This window comes from Castor canadensis, chromosome 13 (assembly GCF_047511655.1).
Source record: "Castor canadensis chromosome 13, mCasCan1.hap1v2, whole genome shotgun sequence".
NCBI lineage: Eukaryota > Metazoa > Chordata > Mammalia > Rodentia > Castoridae > Castor > Castor canadensis.
Genome location: NC_133398.1, coordinates 39702656 through 39726431, shown reverse-complemented (window position 1 = coordinate 39726431; position 23776 = coordinate 39702656). Strand labels below are relative to the sequence as shown.

The window sequence follows — 23776 nt, the reverse complement described above, 5'->3', positions numbered from 1 at the left end:
TCATACCTCACGAGGATCAAAGTAAGACCTGGCCAAGAGGTTCTCCAGATGAATATACCGCTCTGGTTGTGTTTGTTTTAACATGATCATGGGGTCAGTCTGTCTCAGAAGTGACCTGGCAGCACCCAATTCACGTAGCTCTATCAATTCCAGAACAACCTGGAAAGAAAATGGATGATTCAACACATTCTCTGTCTTTTTTGGTAAAATTCTGACACTGACATGGCCTGCCAAAGTGCTTTCTCATACCTTGAAATGTTGCTTTTCCTTTTTACTAGCAATTTTTTAAGTGAACAACTTAAAAAACTATAAACAACTTCAATTCTTTTTTTTTTCGAGACGGCCTTTCTATAGAGCCCAGCAGGCTGACCTTCTCCTGCCTCTGCCTCACAACTCTTCATCTTTCATTTTTATCTATCAGTCTCTCCTCCTCAGACCTCTTGTTCAGAATACAAATGCTAAAGAAAACTGAAAGTAGGAATAGCTCCATGGACTACAGAGAAACCTTTTTCCAATTATCAAAATTTTCTACAGGGAATTACCAAACTTTATGTGGATTATTAATAAACAAACCAACTTCCCTACTTTTACTTCAAACAACAATACAATCTTTTTTCTATAAATATCACTCAGTTCTGTTGTCTTTCTCTCTCTTTTTAATGGTCATTCCCTTTATGTCAATTCTTATTTTGTAAGGTTATTTTTTTTCTTGTTTTTTTTTGTTTTTTTGCAGCACTAGGGTTTTAACACAGGGCCTCATGTTTGACAGGCAAGCATTCTTACCACTTGAGCCACTCTACCAGTCCTGTTTCTTGTTTTTTAATATCTTTTTTTTTTTACATTTTTTAAATTTCTTTTATTCATATGTGCATACAATATTTGGGTCATTTCTCCCCCCTTCCCCTTAATATCTTTTTAATAATAAATAATTTGAGCCACATGGCAGTGACTCACATCTATAATCCTAGCTACTCAGGAGGCAGAGATCAAGAGGATTGGGTTCAAAGCCAGCCTGGGCATTTAGTTCAGGAGACCCTATCTTGAAAAACCCATTACAGAAAAGGACTGGTGGAGTGAGTGGCTCAAGGTGTATGCCCTGAGTTCAAGCCCCAGTATCACAATAAATAAATAAACAAACAAAAAAATAAATAATTTCATCTTTGTCCTAGGATCTTGGTTTGCAGCTTCTAAAATTCTTAGAATTTTGCCAGTAAAAGGAGTACCTGTGCTACTTACGAGCCCCATGAACCACACTTAAGTTTGTGCTAAAGAGATGGCTTAAAATAGAGAATGGTTACCAGAAAGACTAAGTATTGATTGTGACTGAAGCTGGAGACTGAGCTATCAATCATGCCTACGTAATGAAACCCAACATAAATTTCAATGAAGCTTCCTGGTTGGTGAACACACTGCCATACCAGTAAGTAGCACAAACCAATCTCACAGTACATTCAGTACCTTCTCATACTTTTGCCTGTTCATGTCTCTTCATTTGGCTGGTCCTTATCTGGATCCTTGATGATAATAATTGTTAAGTACAGAGTTTCTCTAAATTTTGAGTCATTCTAGAGAACTATCAAACCTGAATAGGTTGTAAGAACCCCAAAATTTGTGGCTAGTTGGCCAAAAGTATAAATGGCCTGGAGACCCCTAAATTGCACCAGTATCTAAAAAATAAGGGCAAGCAAAACAAACCCCCCCAAAAAAAAAACAGAAATAAAATAAGGGCAATTTTGTGGTGGACTAAGCATTTAACTTGTAGGGTCTGTTGGATTCCAGGTGGCTAATGCCAGAGCTGAATCACAGTACACCAGCTAGAATTAGAATATTTCATTAATGATCACTGAAGAAATAATTTTAGGGCTGGGCATGGTACATTTCTGTAATCCCAACTACTTGAGAGGCAAGAGATCAGGAGGATTGCGGTTCCTGGTCAAAAAGTTAGCGAGACTCCGTCTCGGCTAATAAACTGACATGGTGATGCACATTATAATCTAAGATAAACTATGCTATGCCTTAATCCCAGCTACACAGGAGGCCATAGGAAGAAGGATCAGTCCATGGCCTGTCCTGGAAAAAAAAACTAAAAAATAACCAAAGTAATGAAAGGGCTGAGTGTTGTTCAAGTGGTAGAGCACAAGACCCCAAGAACAAAAAGAATTTTTTTTTCCAATTTTCCTGAGTTTTATTTCTAACACTACAAAAAAGAAATGGTGAGATTCCAAGATGGCGGCTAGAGGAAGGAAGCAGAAAGCGAGCCTCCTAGAGTGAAATCTTGGAGAGATGCTGGAGACACACTTTGCAGGCATAATCACTGAGAAAAGGTATAACTTTGACTCCTCCACATCTCCAGCCGGCGCAGAGAATCTCCACTTCACGTTAAACGGAGAAACCAGGAGGGCCTCCCGGGCTGCCAGTCTCCCGTGCCCAGACGGCTTGGGAAGACGCGGACCAAGTGAGCTTCGCCTTACCTCGGTACTCCCACAGACCAGCAACTCTGGTTGCTGGGCCACAGCAGCATAGCCCCCTGGACAGACTGACCTCCACCCACAGAAAAAAGAGAAACTGACTAATAAGCAATAAGAAAAATAAAGACACGCGGGAAAGAGGGTGGGGCGCCCTGAGCACCAAAGACTGGGGTAAGGGAATCCTTCCCGGGACTGTAAATAAACAAGCCGGGCGGGCTGGAGAGGCTCTGGAGGGAGCGGGGGGGGGGGGGGGGGGCAAGCACCCAGCAACCAGGAGCAGAGGAAAACTCCACAGGAGAGGAGGGAAGACCCACTTCCCACGTGAACTATAAACAAACATGACGGCTGGCAGGAGCAACAGCACTACCCAGTAATCAGGAGCAGGAAAGCTTGTGAAAGTGGCAGTGGGAGGAAAACTCTACAGGAGAGGGGGGAAGACCCACTTCCCATATGAACTGTAAATAAACACTCAGGCCTGACAACGCCGGTGCAGTGTCACCTTTCCCAGTGTACTTGGAAAGGGGAAAGCTTGTAGCAGAGGCTCCCACACAGGAGAATTCTGAGCAAACAAAGCCTTCGGGGCCAGGTGAGTGCTAAGCTCACCCCAGAGATCTGCATAAATAACGCCGCCAGCAACAGCAGGCTGACAGCAGCGGGCAGGCAAGCCACAGCTGCAGAAACCATTCTCAGAACTGTCTCCAGACTCTGTTTTTTTCTTTTTCTCCCTACCTTTGATGAGAGAATAACCGAATTACACTTGCAAGCTGAAAAACTTACTGAAACTGTATTGCATTTGAACTTGGGACACTTGGTGGGGGTTTTGTGTGTGTGTGTGTGTGTGTGTGTGTGTGTGTAGTTTTGTTCTACTTTATGCGTCCCCTTTGATGAGACAACTACAGAACAACATTTGAGGCACCATCTCCAGGACTGGAGACTGAGACGGACACCCAAATTATTAAGACTGAAACTTCACTGCATTTAAACTTGGAGGTTTTTTTTTTTTTAATTTTCTATTTTCCATTTTGTTTTAATTCATTTTTATATATAGCTATTTCTTTCATTTACTTATTTTTTATTTTTATTCTTATCTTTATTTTTTTTATTTTTGATTTTCAGTCCTCTGTCTCTCTAATGTCTGTTCAGCTTACTGTCGATTAGTACACTAACACTCCCTGTTTATACCTTTGAAACTTTCTTGTCTGAAACCTTGTTCTGCTTTCTCCCTCTTGTCTGTGTATTTGTTTTCCCCTTTTCTTTAACTTCTTGCTTTCCATCTCAGCTCAACCTTCCATTCTAATATTACCATTGTTATGATTACAAGCTAGAAAATACTTAATTGCACACAGTACAGGGACAGTAACAACACCAAAGACAATGACGGGAAGACAGAAAAAACAGGGAAACCAGTTTCCCCATAGCAAAAAATTAGTACAGGAACCAGAGGAGAATGAAGAAAACAGATACTCAGAACCAGACTCCAACAAAATGAAGATAAACTATGCCAAAGGACCCAATGAAGCCCAAAAGAATAATTTAAAAGAAGACATACTACAGGTACTCAATGAGAATTTTATAGAGATGATACTGGATAGGGTCAACCAAAATGTACAGGAGACACTCAAGAAATTCCAAGACAACAAAAATAGAGAATTTGAAAAAGGAAAAGAAGAAATAAAGGAAACCACAGAAGCACTGTATAAACACCAAAGTGAAACAGAGAACACGATGAATAAACAGATAAATGAACTCAGGATAAAAATAGACAACATTAAAGAGGAAACCACCCAGGATATGGAAAACCTCAGAAAAAAGAACGAAACAGAATTGCAAAACAAAACAGAAGGCCAATCCAGCAGAACAGAACAAACAGAAGACAGAATCTCAGAACTTGAAGATGAAATGGTAATTAAAGGAAAAACCAAAGAACTATTAATTAAACAACTCAAGACCTGTGAAAAGAAAATGCAAGAAGTCACCAACTCCATCAAAAGACCAAACGTGAGAATCATAAGCATCGAAGAAGGAAAAGAGGTACAAGCGAAGGGAATGCGTAATATATTCAACAAAATAATGGAAAATTTCCCAAATCTAGAGAAAGATATTCCCATACAGATGCAAGAGGCCTCCAGGACACCAAACAGACCAGATCAAAATAGAACTACCCCACAACATATCATCATTAAAACAACAAGTTCAGAAACTAAGGAAAGAATATTGAAGGCTGTAAGAGAGAAAAAACAAGTAACATACAAAGGTAAACCCATCAAAATCACAGCAGACTTCTCAACAGAAACATTAAAAGCAAGAAGAGCATGGGGTGAGATCTTCCGGGCACTGAATGAAAATAACTTCAACCCCAGGATACTCTACCCAGCAAAACTATCATTCAAAAGAGATGGAGCAATAAAAGTCTTCCATGATAAGCAGAAACTAAAACAATATGTGACCACAAAGCCACCACTACAAAAGATTCTGCACACAGAAAGTGAAACCCAACTTAACCATGAAAAGACAGGCAGCACCAAACCACAGGAAAAGAAAAAGCAAGACAGTAGAGAGTAACCTCAATTTAGGTACACACAATCAAACCTTCAAACAACTAAGACAACTAAATGACAGGAATCACCACATACCTATCAGTACTAACGCTTAATGTTAACGGACTTAATTCACCCATCAAAAGGCATCGCTTGATGAAATGGATTAAAAAGGAAGATCCAACAATTTGTTGCTTACAGGAGACCCATCTCACTGACAGAAATAAGCATAGGCTTAGGATGAAAGGCTGCAAGAATATTTACCAAGCCAATGGCCCCCGAAAACAGGCAGGAGTAGCAATACTTATCTCTGACAAAGTAGACTTCAAACCTACATTGATCAAACGAGATAAAGAAGGACATTCCATACTAATAAAAGGGGAAATAGACCAAAAGGAAATAATAATTATCAACCTATATGCACCCAACATCAACGCACCCAATTTCATCAAACATACCCTGAAAGACCTAAAAGCATATATAAACGCCAACACAGTGGTTGTGGGAGACTTTAACACCCCATTATCATCAATAGATAGGTCATGCAAACAAAAAATCAATAAAGAAATCCAAGATTTAAATATGCAATAGATCAAATGGACCTAGTTGATGTCTACAGAACATTTCATCCAACTTCTACACAATATACATTCTTCTCAGCAGCCCATGGAACCTTCTCCAAAATAGATCATATCCTACGGCACAAAGCAAGTCTCAGCAAATATAAGAAAATAGAAATTATACTGTGCATACTATCTGATCACAATGCAGTAGAAGTAGAACTCAACAACAAAAGTAAAGACAAAAAACATGCAAACAGCTGGAAACTAAATAACTCATTACTTAATGAAGAATGGATCATCGATGCAATAAAAGAGGAAATTAAAAAGTTCCTGGAAGTCAATGAAAATGAAAACACAAGCTTCCGGAACCTATGGGACACAGATAAGGCAGTCCTGAGAGGAAAGTTTATAGCCATGAGTGCATATATTAAAAAGACCGAAAGATCCCAAATCAATGACCTAATGATACATCTCAAACTCCTAGAAAAACAAGAACAAACAAATCCCAAAACAAATAGAAGGAGAGAAATAATAAAAACGAGAGCTGAAATCAACGAAATAGAAACCAAAAAAACCATACAAAGAATTAATGAAACAAAAAGTTGGGTCTTTGAAAAAATAAACAAGATCGACAGACCCCTGGCAAACCTGACTAAAATGAGGAGAGAAAAAACCCAAATTAGTAGAATCAGGAATGCAAAAGGGGAGATAACAACAAACACCATGGAAGTCCAGGAAATCATCAGGGACTACTTTGAGAACCTATATTCAAATAAATTTGAAAATCTTAAAGAAATGGACAGATTTCTAGATACATATGATCATCCAAAACTGAACCAAGAGGAAATTAATCACCTGAATAGACCTATAACACAAAATGAAATTGAAGCAGCAATCAAGAATCTCCCCAAAAAGAAAAGTCCAGGATTGATGGATTCTCTGCTGAATTCTATCAGACCTTTAAAGAAGAACTGATACCAACCCTCCTTAAACTGTTCCACGAAATAGAAAGGGAAGGAAAACTGCCAAACACATTTTATGAAGCCAGTATTACACTTATTCCAAAACCAGGCAAAGACACCGCCAAAAAGGAGAACTATAGGCCAATCTCCTTAATGAACATTGATGCAAAAATCCTCAACAAAATAATGGCAAACAGAATTCAACAACACATCAAAAAGATTATTCACCACAACCAAGTAGGGTTCATCCCAGGGATGCAGAGGTGGTTCAACATACGAAAATCAATAAACGTAATAAACCACATTAACAGAAGCAAAGACAAAAACCACTTGATCATCTCAATAGATGCAGAAAAAGCCTTTGATAAGATCCAACATCATTTCATGATAAAAGCGCTAAGAAAACTAGGAATAGAAGGAAAGTACCTCAACATTATAAAAGCTATATATGACAAACCTACAGCCAGCATTATACTTAATGGAGAAAAACTGAAACCATTCCCTCTAAAATCAGGAACCAGACAAGGATGCCCACTATCTCCACTCCTATTCAACATAGTACTGGAATTCCTAGCCAGAGCAATTAGGCAAGAAGAAGGAATAAAAGGAATACAAATAGGTAAAGAAACTGTCAAAATATCCCTATTTGCAGACGACATGATCCTATACCTTAAAGACCCAAAAAACTCTACTCAGAAGCTTCTAGGCATCATCAATAGCTATAGCAAGGTAGCAGGATATAAAATCAACATAGAAAAATCATTAGCATTTCTATACATTAACAATGAGCAAACGGAAAAAGAATGTATGAAAACAATTCCATTTACAATAGCCTCAAAAAAAATCAAATACCTAGGTGTAAACCTAACAAAAGATGTGAAAGACCTCTACAAGGAAAACTATACACTTCTGAAGAAAGAGACTGAGGAAGACTATAGAAAGTGGAGAGATCTCCCATGCTCATGGATTGGTAGAATCAACATAGTAAAAATGTCGATACTCCCAAAAGTAATCTACATGTTTAATGCAATTCCCATCAAAATTCCAATGACATTCATTAAAAAGATTGAAAAATCTACCGTTAAATTCATATGGAAACACAAGAGGCCACGAATAGCCAAGGCAATACTCAGTCAAAAGAACAACGCTGGAGGTATCACGATACATGACTTCAAACTATATTACAAAGCAATAACAATAAAAACACCATGGTACTGGCACAAAAACAGACATGAAGACCAGTGGAACAGAATAGAGGACCCAGATATGAAGCCACACAACTATAGCCAACTTGTCTTTGACAAAGGAGCTAAAAATATACGATGGAGAAATAGCAGCTTCTTCAACAAAAACTGCTGGGAAAACTGGTTAGCAGTCTGCAAAAAACTGAAACTAGATCCATGTATATCACCCTATACCAAGATTAACTCAAAATGGATCATGGATCTTAATATCAGACCCCAAACTCTAAAGTTGATACAGGAAAGAGCAGGAAATACTCTGGAGTTAGTAGGTATAGGTAAGAACTTTCTCAACAAAACCCCAGCAGCACAGCAACTAAGAGATAGTATAGATAAATGGGACCTCATAAAGCTAAAAAGCTTCTGTTCATCAAAAGAAATGGTCTCTAAACTGAAGAGAACACCCACAGAATGGGAGAAAATATTTGCCAGCTATACATCAGACAAAGGACTGATAACCAGAATATATAGGGAACTTAAAAGACTAAATTCTCCCAAAACTAATGAACCAATAACGAAATGGGCAAGTGAACTAAACAGAACTTTCTCAAAAGAAGAAATTCAAATGGCCAAAAAACACATGAGGAAATGCAAATTAAAACCACATGAAGATTCCACCTCACCCCTGTTAGAATAGCCATCATTAGCAACACCACCAACAATAGGTGTTGGCGAGGATGCGGGGGAAAAAGGAACCCTCTTACACTGTTGGTGGGAATGTAAACTAGTACAACCACTCTGAAAAAAAATTTGGAGGCTACTTAAAAAGCTAGACATTGATCTACCATTTGATCCAGCAATACCACTCTTGGGGATATACCCAAAAGACTGTGACACAGGTTACTCCAGAGGCACCTGCATACCCATGTTTATTGTGGCACTATTCACAATAGCCAAGTTATGGAAACAGCCAAGATGCCCCACCACTGACGAATGGATTAAGAAAATGTGGTATCTATACACAATGGAATTTTATGCAGCCATGAAGAAGAACGAAATGTTATCATTCGCTGGTAAATGGATGGAACTGGAGAACATCATTCTGAGAACATCATTCTGAGTGAGGTTAGCCTGGCCCAAAAGACCAAAAATCCTATGTTCTCCCTCATATGTGGATATTAGATCAAGGGCAAACACAACAAGGGGATTGGACTTTCAGCACATGATAAAAGCGAGAGCACACAAGGAAGGGGTGAGGATAGGTACGACACCTAAAAAATTAGCTAGCGTTTGTTGCCCTTAACACAGAGAAACTAAAGCAGATACCTTAAAAGCAACTGAGGCCAATAGGAAAAGGGGACCAGGAACTAGAGAAAAGGTGAGATCAAAAAGAATTAACCTAGAAGGTAACACGCACGCACAGGAAATTAATGTGAGTCAACTCCCTATATAGCTATCCTTATCTCAACCAGCAAAAACCCTTGCTCCTTCCTGTTATTGCTTATACTCTCTCTACAACAAAATTAGAAATAAGGGCAAAATAGTTTCTGCTGGGTATTGGGGGGCGGGGAGAGGAAGGGAGCAGAGTGGGTGGTAAGGGAGGGGGTGGGGGAAGGGGGGAGAAATGACCCAAGCCTTGTATGCACATATGAGTAATAAAAGAAAAAATAAAAAGAAAATAAATGGTTTTACCTGCGAAAAATCTTTTTGGATTTTCCAAAAAGAAAAAAAAAAATGTTGTCAGACTCTGACAGTGTAAGTTTTACAGGAAGTCATACCCCTAGAGTGCTTATAGGAATGCTCACTCTACTTCCCAGTCAGGAGGCACACAATAAACCCATCCATGGGCATCAGCATCACTACCACTCTTACCTGTTCATAGAGGTCAATAAGGGTTTTGTCTGGCAATTTCAGAGACTGTATAGCCTGTAAAACAGTATCCCAATGGCCACTATTAATATCAGCCACAAAACTCTCGATGCTGTCCACAGTATTCAGAGACACAGTAGTCTCCTCCTGTAAGGTAGCCAATGCCCGATGTAAACTGTTCTCCTTCAGGTACTGCATGATAAGACGGATCACACTGAAAGACAGAATGTTATTTAGCTCAAGGACCCTCACTCAACTTAAAACCCACCCCAGCTAAATTCTCCTACTCAATCATTCTCCTTTTACCACCTAGTTCCCATTTTGTTATGAGAGTAAAACTTCCCCCAAAACCTTAAGTTCAAGCTCCAAAGGAACCCCATCTCAGAGATGGGAGAATTGGGATTCAGAGAGGGAAACTCATTTGCCCAATGTCTCACAGTCAGAAAGGTAGCTGGTACCAATTGTTTCTAGGCCACAGCCCAGTTTCTTATTCTTATCATTGAACTGTTGCACACTTTAGTGAAACATTTTAAACCTATGCTAGTCAATGAAATAGAACCCTCTAAATGATCGTAGGATCTGGTCCCTTTTTTAAAATTACAACCAGAAAACATGAATTGAGATTATCTTAATGAGGATTTGTTGAACACAAATTTAAGTAGAGCTATCCTGCATGTAAAAGCAAGCAAAACTATACCTCCTACAAAAATAACACCTGTTTTTATTACCAAATTTTATACCTCACTTGCAAAATAGCATCCACCACATTACCAAATTTTCAGGGCAACTGAAATAAAAACACTGTGGACTCAATTTTCCAAGGAAAAGAGGACCCAAATTTCCACATATTAAGAGAATAAGCAACAACTGTCAACATATGACAGGAAACTCACTTATAATTGTTTTATATTTATTTGTACATTAAATATAGTTACTTATAGCTAAAACTTCTTGATCTTGGGTTTAATATCAAGTCTGATAAAGAATCTGTTTAAACAGACTGAATTCACTGGATAGTGTTGTTGTGATACTTTGTTTTCCTTCACTTTCAGTAAAGTGTATATGTAGCTCTCACTGTATTTCTATTACATTGCACTAGTATATAGAAGGCAAGAATATCCTGAATGTAAGGGACTTCAGACTGGAATTTAGCTAATTCCCTTTCCAAGAAGAAATAGTAACCAATAAAACAATAACCAAAATTATATATTTACTATATAACAAGTACTCTTTTATTTATTTATATTTATATATTTTTTGGAGACAATAGGGTTTGATCTCAGGGCCTCACACTTGCTAGGCAGGAACTCTACCAGCCCTTTTTTGTGATGGGTTTTTTGAGATAGGGTCTAGCAAACTATTTGCCCTGGGCTGGCTTCGAACTGACATCCTTTTGATGTCTTCTTCCTGAGTAGCTGTGATTACAGATGTGAGCCACCAGCACCCTGTGCAAGTACTTTTCTAAGAAATTCAGATATATTGATTCACTTACTCCTCAAAACAACCCTAGGAGGTAGGTATTACTATTATCCCCAACTTACAGTTAGGATTGACAAAATAAGAAAGATAATAAATGGTAAAAGGAGGATTCAAACTGGCAGTGTGGTTCTACAGCATGTTACATGTCATGTGAAAACAAACACCCCACTCTTAAAAACTCCTGCAAAAGGGAACCAAGTCCTACTACCTGCAGCAATCCTTTTGTCTCATGACCCTTTTCCAAGGTACGCAGGCCCAGGCCTCCAAAATTCTAGTATGGGACCATCTCCCTTAGCATACTTCCATAGATTCCACTGACTTCCACTTTGGATTCCTCAAATGAGACACCTCTTCCCCAAAAGACTTCATATCTACCATTGCCAAAATCAAATTCACTACCCTCAAACAATGTAATAAAGAGCTAAAAGTTTTGGAGATAAGTTGCAATTTGAATCAAAGTTCTGTCATGGTTAAATGTGACCAAGGTCAAGTCAGTTAACACCTCTGTACTTGGTTTCTCATCTGCTAAGAAAAATGCCAACCAGATCCACAGTCCAAGAGTCTCTCTATCAGCTCAAGTATCCTGTCTGCCCACCACAGAAGGCAGCCTGGTGTCAGCCTTGAATTATAAAGATGACCCAAACTCCTCTATCTGCACCTGGTGCAGATATTGGGATATACCCAATATCCAATTCTGTTCCACACATGGATGCCACGTTTTTTGGGGAGTGGCAACTTTTTGTGCTTGACTGCTCTATCTCAAGTGTTTTATCATCTGTAAACTTCTGCTAAATGTTACCTTATTAGTGAAGTTTGACATAGCCTTTAATAAAAATATCATTTGCCCCTCTTCAAGCTCCATCTCTATCACTGTTATTTCATCTACAGCACAAAACATAATATTATAAACACACAATGCTATATAATACATTATTTTCTTTTTTTCCCTCACATACAGAATTAAAATTGTATTTTGTAGGTTATCAATTATCTCCTAGAGCAGTGGCTACAGGCTGCAAACCCAAATTTACTACCCATACAAGTGACTTGCTTGATCTTCTTTTTCTTCTATTTTTTGGGGGGTGGGAGGGGGGCTGGAGATTGGATCCAGGGCCTCACACATGCTAAGTACCCTTTACCATTGAGTTATCCCCCAATGCCTGCTTTCATTTCTTTTTTTTCTCCCTTCCTTTTTTTTTTGGCAGTACTGGGGTTTGAACTTGGGGCCTTGCACTTATCAGTTGAGCCATGTTCCCAGCCCCTTATTTCTTGGTACATTCAAGAAGTAAGGCCAGGCACCGGTGGCTCACATCTGTAATCTTAGCTACTTGGTAGGGTGAGATCAGAAGGATTGGTGTTCGAGGCCAACCTGGGGCAAATAGCTCCTGAGACCCCCCTCTTCAAAAATAACTAGAACAAAACAGACTGGAGACGTGGCTTAAGTGATATAGTGCCTGTTTTGCAAGCATGAACCCCTGAGTTCAAACCCTAGTTCTGCCAAAAAGAAAAAAAAGGACACAGTTAGGGCTGGGGACATGGCTCAAGTGGTAGAGCACTCGCCTACCAGGTGTGAGGTCCTGAGTTCAAACACCAGTACTGAAAAAAAAAAAAAAAAAGGATATTTAAAACAAAACACCTAAATGAGTTTCCCTCTACACAGGATGATGTGAAACAGAAAACTACAAAGTAAATACTATCAACTTACACATTTTGTGTACTTCAATTCACGTCTCATCTGACACGTTTTGTCAAGTAATGAGCAAAATCTAGTTCTTCAGGGACCCAGACTTGTACATTTATTCATTCATGTTGAGAAAAAGTTTAAGAAAAAAAAAAAAAACCTACTCCGGAGAGTTGGTAAAAGAACTGACTATACAACTTACAGCACGTGTAGCACAGAAAGTACTTAATAAATAGTACCTATTATTGATAATAGGACAGTAGGATACTCAAGGCTACTGTTAAAATAGATCGATCATGCAATCTTTTCCAGTTGCCCTGACTTTAATTATCTTAACCTGCAGCACTTCTTATCTTCCTTTGGTTCATTTTTCTTCACAATATGTTACAGCTCTCATACTTTAGTGATCATTCTCGTCCATTGTTTGCCCTCCCCCAATGAACTCTACCAGGGCAGGGCTTTTTGTCTGCTCAATCACCAGCGTCTTGAACAGAGCAGAGTAGGCGCCCTATTTGTTGAGTGAATAGACCTCCCCTTCTGCCTGGCAAGGCTTCAGATCAGATCCTCGCCCTCGGGACGCAAACGTTTGCTGATTTAGTTGTGAAGTGTTGGTAAGGACAGGTGGAGGGTGGGGTCCTAAAGAAGTCCACTAAGGACCTTCTTCAGGCCCTCCCCAACTATCATTTTTTGGCTCAATATCCAGATTTTGAAGCTCGCAGTCTCCGAGCTCCAGAAAACGAAGAGTCAGCGCCAGATTGGACCTGGTAAAAAGCTGGCCGTCCCTAAACAGTAACCGAGGGGGGGGGCTGTGTGTGTGTGTGAAAGGACAGCCAGAAGTCGACTCTGCAAAGTGCGTCTTTCCCCGACTCCGCACCGCACCCAGGGGTTCTGGGCTTCACGTTGCACAGTGGCTACTTTCTTGTGGGCCCATTAGTCGGAAGCTTCTTCGTGGGTGAGAAAATACCCTTCCAGTCCCTAGCTCCTCGGACGCCTTTTCTTGAGGACCCTCTCCGCTACCCCTCCACACCACACTGAAAACATCCGCCACCACAGGACTCACTCGGAGGACTCGATTTCGATCGACATCGCAGTATCTCTCCAGGCAGACGGCCGACTCTTCCCTCAAGGCCAGTAGCGCAATACACTAACGACACTTCCGGCGGCCGTCTGCCGTCACTTCCGCTCGGCGTAGGCGGCCCGCCCTGCAGGCAGCGTGTTGGCAAAGAAGCGGCGGGGAGTGCGTGGAGGCGTGGCCTCGAGGGTTGTGGAAGGTCGGCGTCTATTCGCCAGCGCCGGAGAAAAATTCTGCAGTCTGAAGAAGACGTCTGCTTTGACATGCTGGTTTGGGAATTTTGCCTTCATTTGATAAAGTTAGCTGATTAGATTTAAAGATTGGAATGAATTTAGAATACTTGGTTAGGAGATTAATAAGCCAATTTAACACTAGCCAACGTTTCTAGGAAGAGTTGAATTCTGTTTTTAAATTAGACCTTGAAGTCAAGGCACAGCTTCATCATCCTATCTATGAATTGTTGGGGACACGATTAGTATTTGCACACCCACTTGTTGGAAAGAGCAGAATTACTAATAGCATTTCCAACTAAGTATTAAGTTGAAAAGGGTTTCATTGGAGTGGTGCGGTTACTGGGAAAGCAATGAAACCAAAGGCAAATGTGTAAAAGGAGATTTGAGACTCCTTTTATAGACTTTAAATCATTCTTTAGTAGTGATGAATAAGCTGTGGAGATGTCAATGAATTTCATAAGTACTTTTTAAATGTTATTGACATGTACATTGTTGCGGGAAATTATGAGCTGAGATGGGAGTCTCTGAGGCAGTTTAGCAGGAGGCAATGCTTTATTGTGCCGGCACAGACCCGGCGGACTCGTGTCCAAAGGCTGAGCCCCAAGAACAAGGGGGTCTCACCTTATGTACCCTTGCAAGCAGATTGCAGAAGCAAAAAACAAAGCTCAACCCACATATGGCTGCATGTGACTTCATTGGCTATTTCATTTCCACAGTGCTATGTGACCTTCATGTTTGAGTTCTTTAAGTTTTTTTATTATTATTGTTTTATTATTCATATGTGCATACAAGGCTTGGGTCATTTCTCCCCCCTGCCCCCACCCCCTCCCTTACCACCCACTCCGCCCCCTCCCTCTCCCCGCCACCCCCTGGATACCCGGCAGAAACTATTTTGCCTTTATCTCTAATTTTGTTGAAGAGAGTGTATAAGCAATAATAGGATCAGTTCTTTAAGTTTTATCTCTCTGCTTTGCCATCCCTTCCCCCTGGCTCTTCGTCAGAACACAGCCTATTTCTTTTCTGGCGTCCCCTTTCTTGCTACAACATTTTTAAATAGTTACAACGCAATGATAAATAATACTGGCTTTCACATTTATCTAATACTGGCTCAAATGTCTACCACATAACTTAACCTGGTTTTTTTGTTTTTTTTGTTTTTCAGTGCAGGGGACAGAACCCAGAACCCTGGGTTCTGAAGGACATGGTCTCCGAAGCTTCAAAGATTTTGGAGTCTAAATGTTTGCCTAGATACATAGTGAGCTAGCCAGCTGGGTTATATGATTTCTAAGATATTCCTTCACTATCCCATCCTTTGACACAACATAGAAAACCTAACTGGGTTAGACCAGCCTGAAAAAAACAGGCTAGGATGTAGCTCAGTGGTACAGCCCTTGCCCAGCATGTGCAGACCTTGGGTTCAATCTCACTACCACAAGGAAAAAAAAATATGTGGAGTTGTGGGTATAGTTCAGTGGTAGAGCCTGTGCTTAGCTTGTAGAAGGCCCTGTGTTCGGTCCCCAGCAACAACAACAAAAAAAAAAAAAAAAAAGAGAGAGAGAAAAAGAAATAACAACTTCCTTAAAAAAGACCTGGTTCATATGTCCTCATTTTCACTACTTAAAAATACTTGTCATGTTGCTCTTAATTTCGCCTATAAAAATAAATCTTGTCTATGATTACTTAGCACCAGGTTTTATTCTACTGTCTGCCACACCATTGATTTCACTGAATGGAATGGCTTCTCTTCTATGATTCATACTAAGTTCAAATTTGTTTATTATATATAGATGTAAACAACTCATTACTTCATTATGTCTCTAGTAGTAATGCATAAGGATTTCAATATTGAAATGTGTATTGCTGTATGTCATAACAAATTATTTTTGAAATTTTTTCCTGTATGTTAACTGTATTGATTTTTTTCCACTATCTGCATAAGTAGATTATAGTCCCTAAAAATTTCAGGATATTAAAAGGAATGGTAGAAAATATTTGGAGGGCCTTGAGACTAGTAGTACTAAGAAAATATTGAGTAGATCCCTAAAAGAAATGGTTTCAACACTCCAAACTTATAATATTTTTATCACTCTTATTTTTCTCTTTCTGAAAATAATATTTATTACTTTGATTAAAATATTGAAAAGTATGAAGAATAAAGTTTATTACTCTTTTTTTAACCTTGGAAAGATCTTTTTAAAATAAAATCTCTTGTAATAAAGAAATATACAGTGCTCGCTTTGACAGCACATATACTAAAATCGGAACGATACAGAGACTAGCATGATCCCTGCACAAGGATGATACGCAAATTTGTGAATCATTCCATGTTTTAAAAAAAGAAAAAGACATACCACGCATGGTGGTACATGCTTGTATTGTAATCCCAGCACTCAGGAGACAGGAGGATTAAGAGTTTGAGGCTAGCCTGGGCTGCATAGTGAGACCCTGTCTCAAAAAATAAATAAATGAAATAAAAACCACAAAAACAAATAGCCAGGTGCCCATGGCTCACGCTTATAATCCTAGCTACTCAGGAGGCAGAGATCAGGAGGATCTTGGTTTGAAGCCAACCCAGGCAAATAGTTTGTGAGACCCTATCTCAAAAATAGCTAGCACAAAAAAGGGCTGGTGGAGTGACCCAAGTGGTAGAGTACCTGCTGAGCAAGTGTGAGGCCCTGAGTTCAAACTTCAGTACAACCACCAAAAAAAAAAAAAAAATGGAGTGGGGAGAGTGAATGGAGGAGATGAAAGTGAGTGAATATGGTTGATGGGCTTAGCATATATATGAAATAGAACGATGAAGCCTTTTCCAGCTGTTTTAAATGGGATGGAGAGGGGGTTGAAGGGAAGAAATGGTGGGGGCCATCTAATCACTATACAATGTAAGGCTATTTGGAATTGTTGCAGTGAATCACCCCTGTACAATGAATATATGCTATTAAAAAAATAAATTTTAAAAAACGTCATGTAAAATTCAGCAATTTGTGTGGTTTCACATCAATTACTTTTATTCAGTCAATTATAGGTATTATTAAAATAATTATTTTTTCTCTTTAAAACAGTATGTATTACATGATCCTATTTTATGAAAATGCAGGTCCACAATTCCTTGCCTGTAATCCTGAAATCTAAAAAGCTGTGAAATCAAAGTCATTTTATAAAGTATTTGAAAGCAACATCTGCCCTGAACTTAAGTGAGGCTATTCGGGGTTCGAGGTATAGCTCAGTGATAGAACATACATGTGGCTCTGGGTTAAATCCCCAGCACATAAGAAAGGGAAAAACAATGAAGTCATTTTACTCTTTTGTTTTTGTTTGGGGGGCTTTGTTTCTGGTTTTTGGTTTTGGGTTTGTTTTTTTCCAGAACTCAGGGTAGACCCTGAGGCCTTGCAGCACGTACTAGGCAAGTGCTCTACCACTGATTTACATCCCAGTCCCTGTGTGCTTTCAAATAACTCTTAGTGTGAATGTTCATATGCAAAAATGTTAGTATATTTGATTACGGAGTATGCCCTAGATACTGCTGGGAGATATTATATGATACATAATATATATACCTACTTATTAACACTCCAAAATATAAAATATTCCAAATTCTAAAACATACCTGACCTCAAGATTTTCAGAAAAAGTATTATGAACCCGATCCATCTATCTACCTATCCATCTAATCTCCTACTTGTATGTATCCATAAGGGCTATTTGGAATAATGTTCACCAAATACTATCTAGATAATAGGATTTGGGCTAATATTTATTCTCTTTATTTTTCTGCATCATCCAAACTTTTTTCATAAGCATGTAAAAATTAATTTTAAAAAAAAATTTGAAGGACTTAGAGATACAGCTCAGCAGCACAGTGAGGGTTTAGCATGTGCAAGCCCCAAGTTCAACCCCCATCATCAAAAAAAGAACCTTCCACAAGTAAGGTTACAGAGCTTAAAGGTGCAAAATTTTATGTGCAAAAATTCAGTCCCCAAACCTAACTACTCAGAAGGCAGAGATCAGAAAGATCAAAGTTCACAGCCAGCTCTGAAGTAGTTTATGAGATTCTATCTTGAAAAAACCCATCACAAAAAAAGTGCTAGTGGAGTGGCTCAAGTAGTAAGACAGCCTGTCTAGCAAATGTGAGGCCTTGAGTTCAAACCCCTGTATTGCAAAAAAAAAAAAAAAAAGTTAAAAAAAATTCAATCCCCACCAACCACTCTTCTAATTTCAGAGAAAAAAATTGCCTCTAACAAAAGAAAAGAGAAAGTGAGGATATGAAATAGGGGGACAGGAACTATTCTGTCTGCACCACTTGCTGTCGTCAGAATTTGTTATCTGCCTCTGTGCCTGTGGTTTATTAATCTATGTCAATCAGATCACAGACACCACCTTGAGAAATGAAACTTTATTGCTATCATTGGCAGCCACAGCTGTCTCCTCATTCTTTGCTTACAATCTAAGAAATGTAATATGTTTAAGAGATGTATTGGACTTTTAATCTCTTGATTGACAGCCAGTGCCCCTGCCTTCCTCATCCTTGTTTCTCTATAATAACAGAGTGGATTATGACATTTGTTACCATATGTAATGAAACTGCAAAAAAAAAATTGTGGGGGAGGGCTGGTACTAGAGATTGAATCCAGGGCCTCACATATACTAAGCAGGTGAGGTATATCCCTGTCCTAAAACCAATCTTTACCTGGATATGAAGGGATTTTTTCCCCCTCAACTAGTTGCTTATGTAAGTAACCTAACTATATAATTCATGAATTTCCTTGCCGTTTCAGTATCCAAAAGCAGAAGCTTTTGTCTCTTTGTTCATCCCTTGTTAGCAAGTTGATAAGCTGTCAATTGTTAAAGATCAATTTGTCTAGGAAAATTTTAACACTAGATAAATGAGGTCTCTCTTTTACATCTTTGCATCCATATATGGATAAAGAAACTCAGACTTGACTGGGTGGTGAACATCTGTTATCCCAGCAGTTAGGAAGCTGAGAAAGGAGGATTGGGAATTCCAAGCCAGCCTGGGCTACAAAGGGAGACCCGGTCTTGGAAAAAAGAAAAGAAAGTCAAACAAGCATACACACATACACACAACTTCTAACCTCTAAACCAGAGAGTTATATTTCCCAGAAATCTTCCCATACCATACTCAGAGGCTGGGTTATAGCTTCCTAGACATGATTTCTACAGAAAAAATGCCTAAGAATGATCCCTGAAGGAAATTTGGTTTCCTGATCACAGTCCCTTTCCAGAAAGTTGCCTCTTCCAGAAGTTCACATATCAGAAGTTCATCTTCCATCTCCTTAATCCAGCAGATGGCAGGACAGCCACAGAAAAACTACCTAAGCCAAGTCTTCAGAGGTCTTATCTGGTTAAGAAGGGGAGAGAAATCCTTGATTCCATGGACAAAGGAAGTAGAAGGCAGAGTCAATAGTTGAGTGTCAAAGTAGGGATGAAAGGTTGGCTTTACCTCCTTATCACCTAATATGGTAAGGCAAAAATCTAGAGAAAAATCATCACACAAGTCTACCATGGGGCTAGTGGAGTGGCTCAAGTGGTAGAGCACCTGCCTAGCAAAGTGCCAGGCCCTGAGTTCAAACCCTAGTACCACCAAAAAAAAAAAAAAAGTCTACCATGGCAGGACATGACACTTCCCACATGACAAAGGACCCTCATCTTTTTTATATACCTACATGGAGAAAGCCACCTGTTCCAATCTGAAACAATATGTTTTCTTCTAACTCCCAAAGAACAAGCCTGTTCCCTTTAGAGATTGCAATGTGTCCCTGACCCCAGAGTCATGGGATAATTTCTGTCAGGGACAAAAACCTTTCCCAGAAGTCCCTCCACTTCTGCTGATACATTAGCCAAGGCAGCCTCATATGGGCTTTGTCAAGTTGAAGCCATCACTGATGAGCACAGAATTACCATAGTTAGCCTGACAGTACCTGCACCCTCTAGGATGTGGAAGGGACCATTTTCCTAAGCATCCATACACAGCAGATCATCTGGCAAGAAAGAGGAGATGGAGAAGGTGGAATGTTTGTCTTCATAGTCTGTTCTGTGAGGCTGGTAGGGGACACTGAAGAGTACTATCATAGACTGGAAAGTAGAGCAGAGGAACTGAAAGGCCACAACCAAATCACAGTAAGGGAGTCTTAAACTTGAAAAATATCAGTTCTGCTGAGTCCTGTGTCTTCCTTCCTTCTTCAATCAATGTCCATACCAATGGCTACAGATACTGTCCTCGCTGGACTAGGCAAGCAAGAAGGTTCCCAGGCCTATGGAAGTAGAAGGAAGCAGAAGGGAGAAGCCCTCCTAGGAAGGCAAGGGCATGGAACTGATGTCACCAGGCATAGAGAATAGTTTTAGCCTGGGATAGGAGCTGTATGACACATGTCTGTTTAATGCTCCTTCTACGAAAACCACCTCACCCACAGCACAGCCTCAGAGGGCTACTGTAGGTCACCAAGTTTTATACTGTGTGACTTCAATCCCCCCACTAGTCCCAGCAGATAGACTAGAGGTAGATACCAGACCCAAGAGCAGATGAACTATAGGCTGACCGACATCTTATGACTGCACTGGCTCAAAAAGATGAGTTGAGCCACTCAGTTATTCTCTCTGCATCAGAATAACCTTGAAAATGGGAGGAGACCAAGCATTCAGGAACAGGTGCTAAAATGTCCTGAGGGGGGAGCCCAGAGGCTAAAGATGTGTAGGAAAGAAGCAGAGGACAGCTTTAGCTGAGAGAGAAAAGATACTGAGCTGCGGGAAGGAAAAGCAGTGAGTACGTATACAAGGGGAACATGAAATAAGTGAATGGTGTTAGTAGAGGCACACTGGAAAGGGGAGCCTTGCCTCCACCTTGTTGCTGAGGATTCTGGAGTGACCTTTGAGTCCCAGAGAACTTTCATTTCCAGGCTCCTAATGCCAGGCTGCTCTGTGGGGCCTGTTTTTAGATTTACATAGCTTCCACCTTTAGCCCCACTTCTACCCTGCTTCTCTTGAAGTAGCTTGTAGGAGGTTCTATTTTCTCCTCTCAAAAGAGCCTAAATAATACCAGTGAAGTTAGAACAGCAGTATTGAGAGTGGTTAAGATCACAAATTACCTGGATTGGAATTACATCTATACCACCTACCGGCCCTGTAACTTTAGGCAAATTGCTTAACTTCTCTGTGCCTTGGTCCCCTTGTTTGTAAAATAAGGCTTATGATAGTATTTTATTTATAAAGATTAAATAAATTAATAAAACACTTAGAACAGTGTCTAATGTATAGTAAGCACTAAATAAAAGTCTGCTATCATTATTATTTATTAAGACATCAAAGCCCTTCTATTATTTATATTTCTTTCCTTTTTTTTTTTTTTGCAGTACTGGGGCTTGAACTCAGGGCCTACACCTTAAACCACTCCACCAGCCCTTTTTGTGTGTGTGTGATGGGTTTTTCGAGATAGGGTCTTGAGGAACTATTTCCCCGGGTTGGCTTTGAACCATGATCCTCCTGGTCTCTGCCTCCTGAGTAGCTAAGATTACAGGCGTGAGCCACCAACACCTGGCTTGTTATTTATATTTCTTAACACAAGGAGAAAATAAGTACTATTAGTCAGTCAGTTTTGGAGTGAGGGAGTACTCTTTTCTTTCCCTACTCAAGTGCTGCCAGGGCTGGTCCTCCTGTGGTCTTCCACTTTGTCTTGACCCCTGGAATCCCAATTTGGCCTCTGTGTCACAAAGCCACAATGGAGCATATGGCCAGCACTTCCTTTATTTACACACAAAGGGTTCTTGCCACAAGGCTGGGGCTCAGACAGGAGGTGAATTCCCCATACTATGTCTTGTTAGCACTTGTGGTTTCCAGAGGCTTCCCTTAGCACACCTTTGATCTGGGACCTATGCAAACAGAATCTGCAGGATTGGGTCACAATTTGCCCCAGCAGCTTCCTGTACTTTCCCTATAGGGATTTCCCAGTATGATTGTCTTTTTGCCTGACAGATTATTTTCCTAGAATGTCCAGGGACTCTGGGGCACAGAATAAGATCTAAACTTATATATCTGGAGTGCCTGGCCTTCCTTTTAACTAAATTGAGGTGAAGGTTCCACTCTTATTCCCCATATTATTCCTCACTTAGAACAGCAAGGAGTGCTCCATTTCTCTAATGGCAATCAAAATGAACAGTTTTGGGGGTGTCTGGTAAGCTCACGATTCCCCTTTCTCCCTGTGGTGCTCTATCTACCCCAGGAGTGGGTCACCAAAAATCATGTTTTGCCAGCTGTCTGAATGGCCTGTCGGTGGACACTGAGTTAAGGTAAGCTGATTGGATTCTCTCTTCTGGATATTAAGAAGTAGAGCCAAGCTGGGCACTGGTGGCTCTCACCTGTAATCCTAGATACTCAGGCAGAGATCAGGAGGATCTCGGTTCGAAGCCAGCCTAGGCAAATAGTTTGTAAGACCCCATCTCGAAAAAACCCATCACAAAAAAAGGAGGGGGTCGGGTGGAATAACTCAAGTTGTAGGCCTTGAGTTCAAGCCCCACCCAGTACTGCAACAAAAAAAAAAAAAGTGGAGCCAAAATATTCTATTTCTAAACAGCTTGAAATGCTAAAGAGTTGTGAGTTGTCACTTTCTGTTACATGACTGGGAAGTAGAGAAAGCCAAGCTGCAGAGAAAATAATGAAAACAGCTGTAAAAAGCAAAAAAGCCACCAGGATGCTCTCTGGGCTTCTCACTACTTTTCTTCCTCACAAAAATTCTACATGGCAGGGACGAGTTTGCAGATGAGGAAAGAGAGACACAGAACTGAGATACAGGACAAGCACATCATATGATCTAACTCAATCTAGCTGTTTCTAAAAAGGGTACAACGTTGGGTGGTAAAGGATTCTTTCATGTCTCAAACAAAGGATTGGGATTCTGTCTTTTTTTTGGTTTTCTTTTTTTTTTTTTTTTTTTTTTTTGAGACAAGGTCTCACTCTGTAGCCCAGGCTGGCCTCTAACTCAATTCTCCTGCCTCAGCCTCCCAAGTCTTGGAATTACAGGTATGTGCTACTGCACTTGGCTATTCTGTCAAACTTTTTTTTTTTAATCAAGGGGGTACTTATGAAAAAGATCTGAGATGGGTTTTTTTTTTCAGTGCCAGGGATCAAACCCAGGGCCTTGTACATGTTAGGCAAGTACTCTACCTTTGAGTCACATTCCCAGGCTGAGATGGGGTTTTTCTGGAGTATATAGACTTCAATGTGAGGAAGAATACCACAATGCAGGAAAGGAGGTGAGAATAGGTGCCACTATAGTCATAGTGGTAGGTAGGAGGGGACAGGAAACAGAGGAAGTCCGCACCCATAAACCTCAGGGTTTTTTCTCTGAGGTGGTATGAGGTGAGGTCTTTGTGTTCAGACTATAGCACTTGGGGTGGGGAAAGATGGTGCAGCTGGATAAAGGAATAGTATAAATAGGAAAAGGAACTCGGTTTGATCAGGTTGAGGAATACCCAGCTGTGGCTGCAGGCTCTAAATCTTAAGTGGGTGCAGTAGGAGGAGAGCACAGTGATAGGAGGAGGTTAGGACATTGATAAGGGTGCCAAGGAGAGAACTGCTGGGCTGTGAGGGCTGGAGACCTCAGTAAGGTAGAAGACAGGTTTGGTGAGTCCGAGTGTGAAAGAACTGAAGATAAGTGTATTTCAGAGCCCAAAACACTGGACTTTGAGACTTCTGAGATAGAGCCTTTATTACTAATGACA

At 40.1% G+C, this 23776-nt stretch overlaps 1 protein-coding gene, 1 long non-coding RNA gene and 1 other non-coding gene across 5 annotated transcripts in view; 2 read left to right on the top strand and 1 right to left on the bottom strand.

Annotated features, from left to right (window-relative positions):
- Smu1 (SMU1 DNA replication regulator and spliceosomal factor) overlaps positions 1-13935 on the bottom strand; it is a 34940-nt gene extending 21005 nt beyond the window's left edge. Inside the window, exons 1-3 of one of the 2 annotated variants that reach the window (XM_074051610.1) lie at positions 13801-13935; positions 9584-9794; positions 7-159 (exon numbers count right to left, since the gene is read on the bottom strand). In XM_074051610.1, the coding sequence (XP_073907711.1) occupies positions 7-159; positions 9584-9794; positions 13801-13826 (390 nt within the window). In that variant the 5' untranslated portion in view covers positions 13827-13935. The remainder of the gene's footprint in view (positions 1-6; positions 160-9583; positions 9795-13800) is intronic. The other variant, XM_020156173.2, reaches the window with a different exon arrangement.
- Positions 13841-15656, top strand: LOC141415412 (uncharacterized). Of its 2 annotated transcripts, none has more exons than XR_012440403.1 (2): positions 13841-14081; positions 15208-15656. It is a non-coding gene; the product is annotated as an uncharacterized lncRNA (long non-coding RNA). The 2 variants fall into 2 exon arrangements; XR_012440402.1 differs by having other exon boundaries at positions 13841-14110.
- Positions 15657-16273: 617 nt separating this feature from the next.
- Positions 16274-16377, top strand: LOC141415912 (U6 spliceosomal RNA). Its single transcript, XR_012440864.1, has one exon. It is a non-coding gene; the product is annotated as a U6 spliceosomal RNA (small nuclear RNA).
- Positions 16378-23776: the final 7399 nt, after the last annotated feature.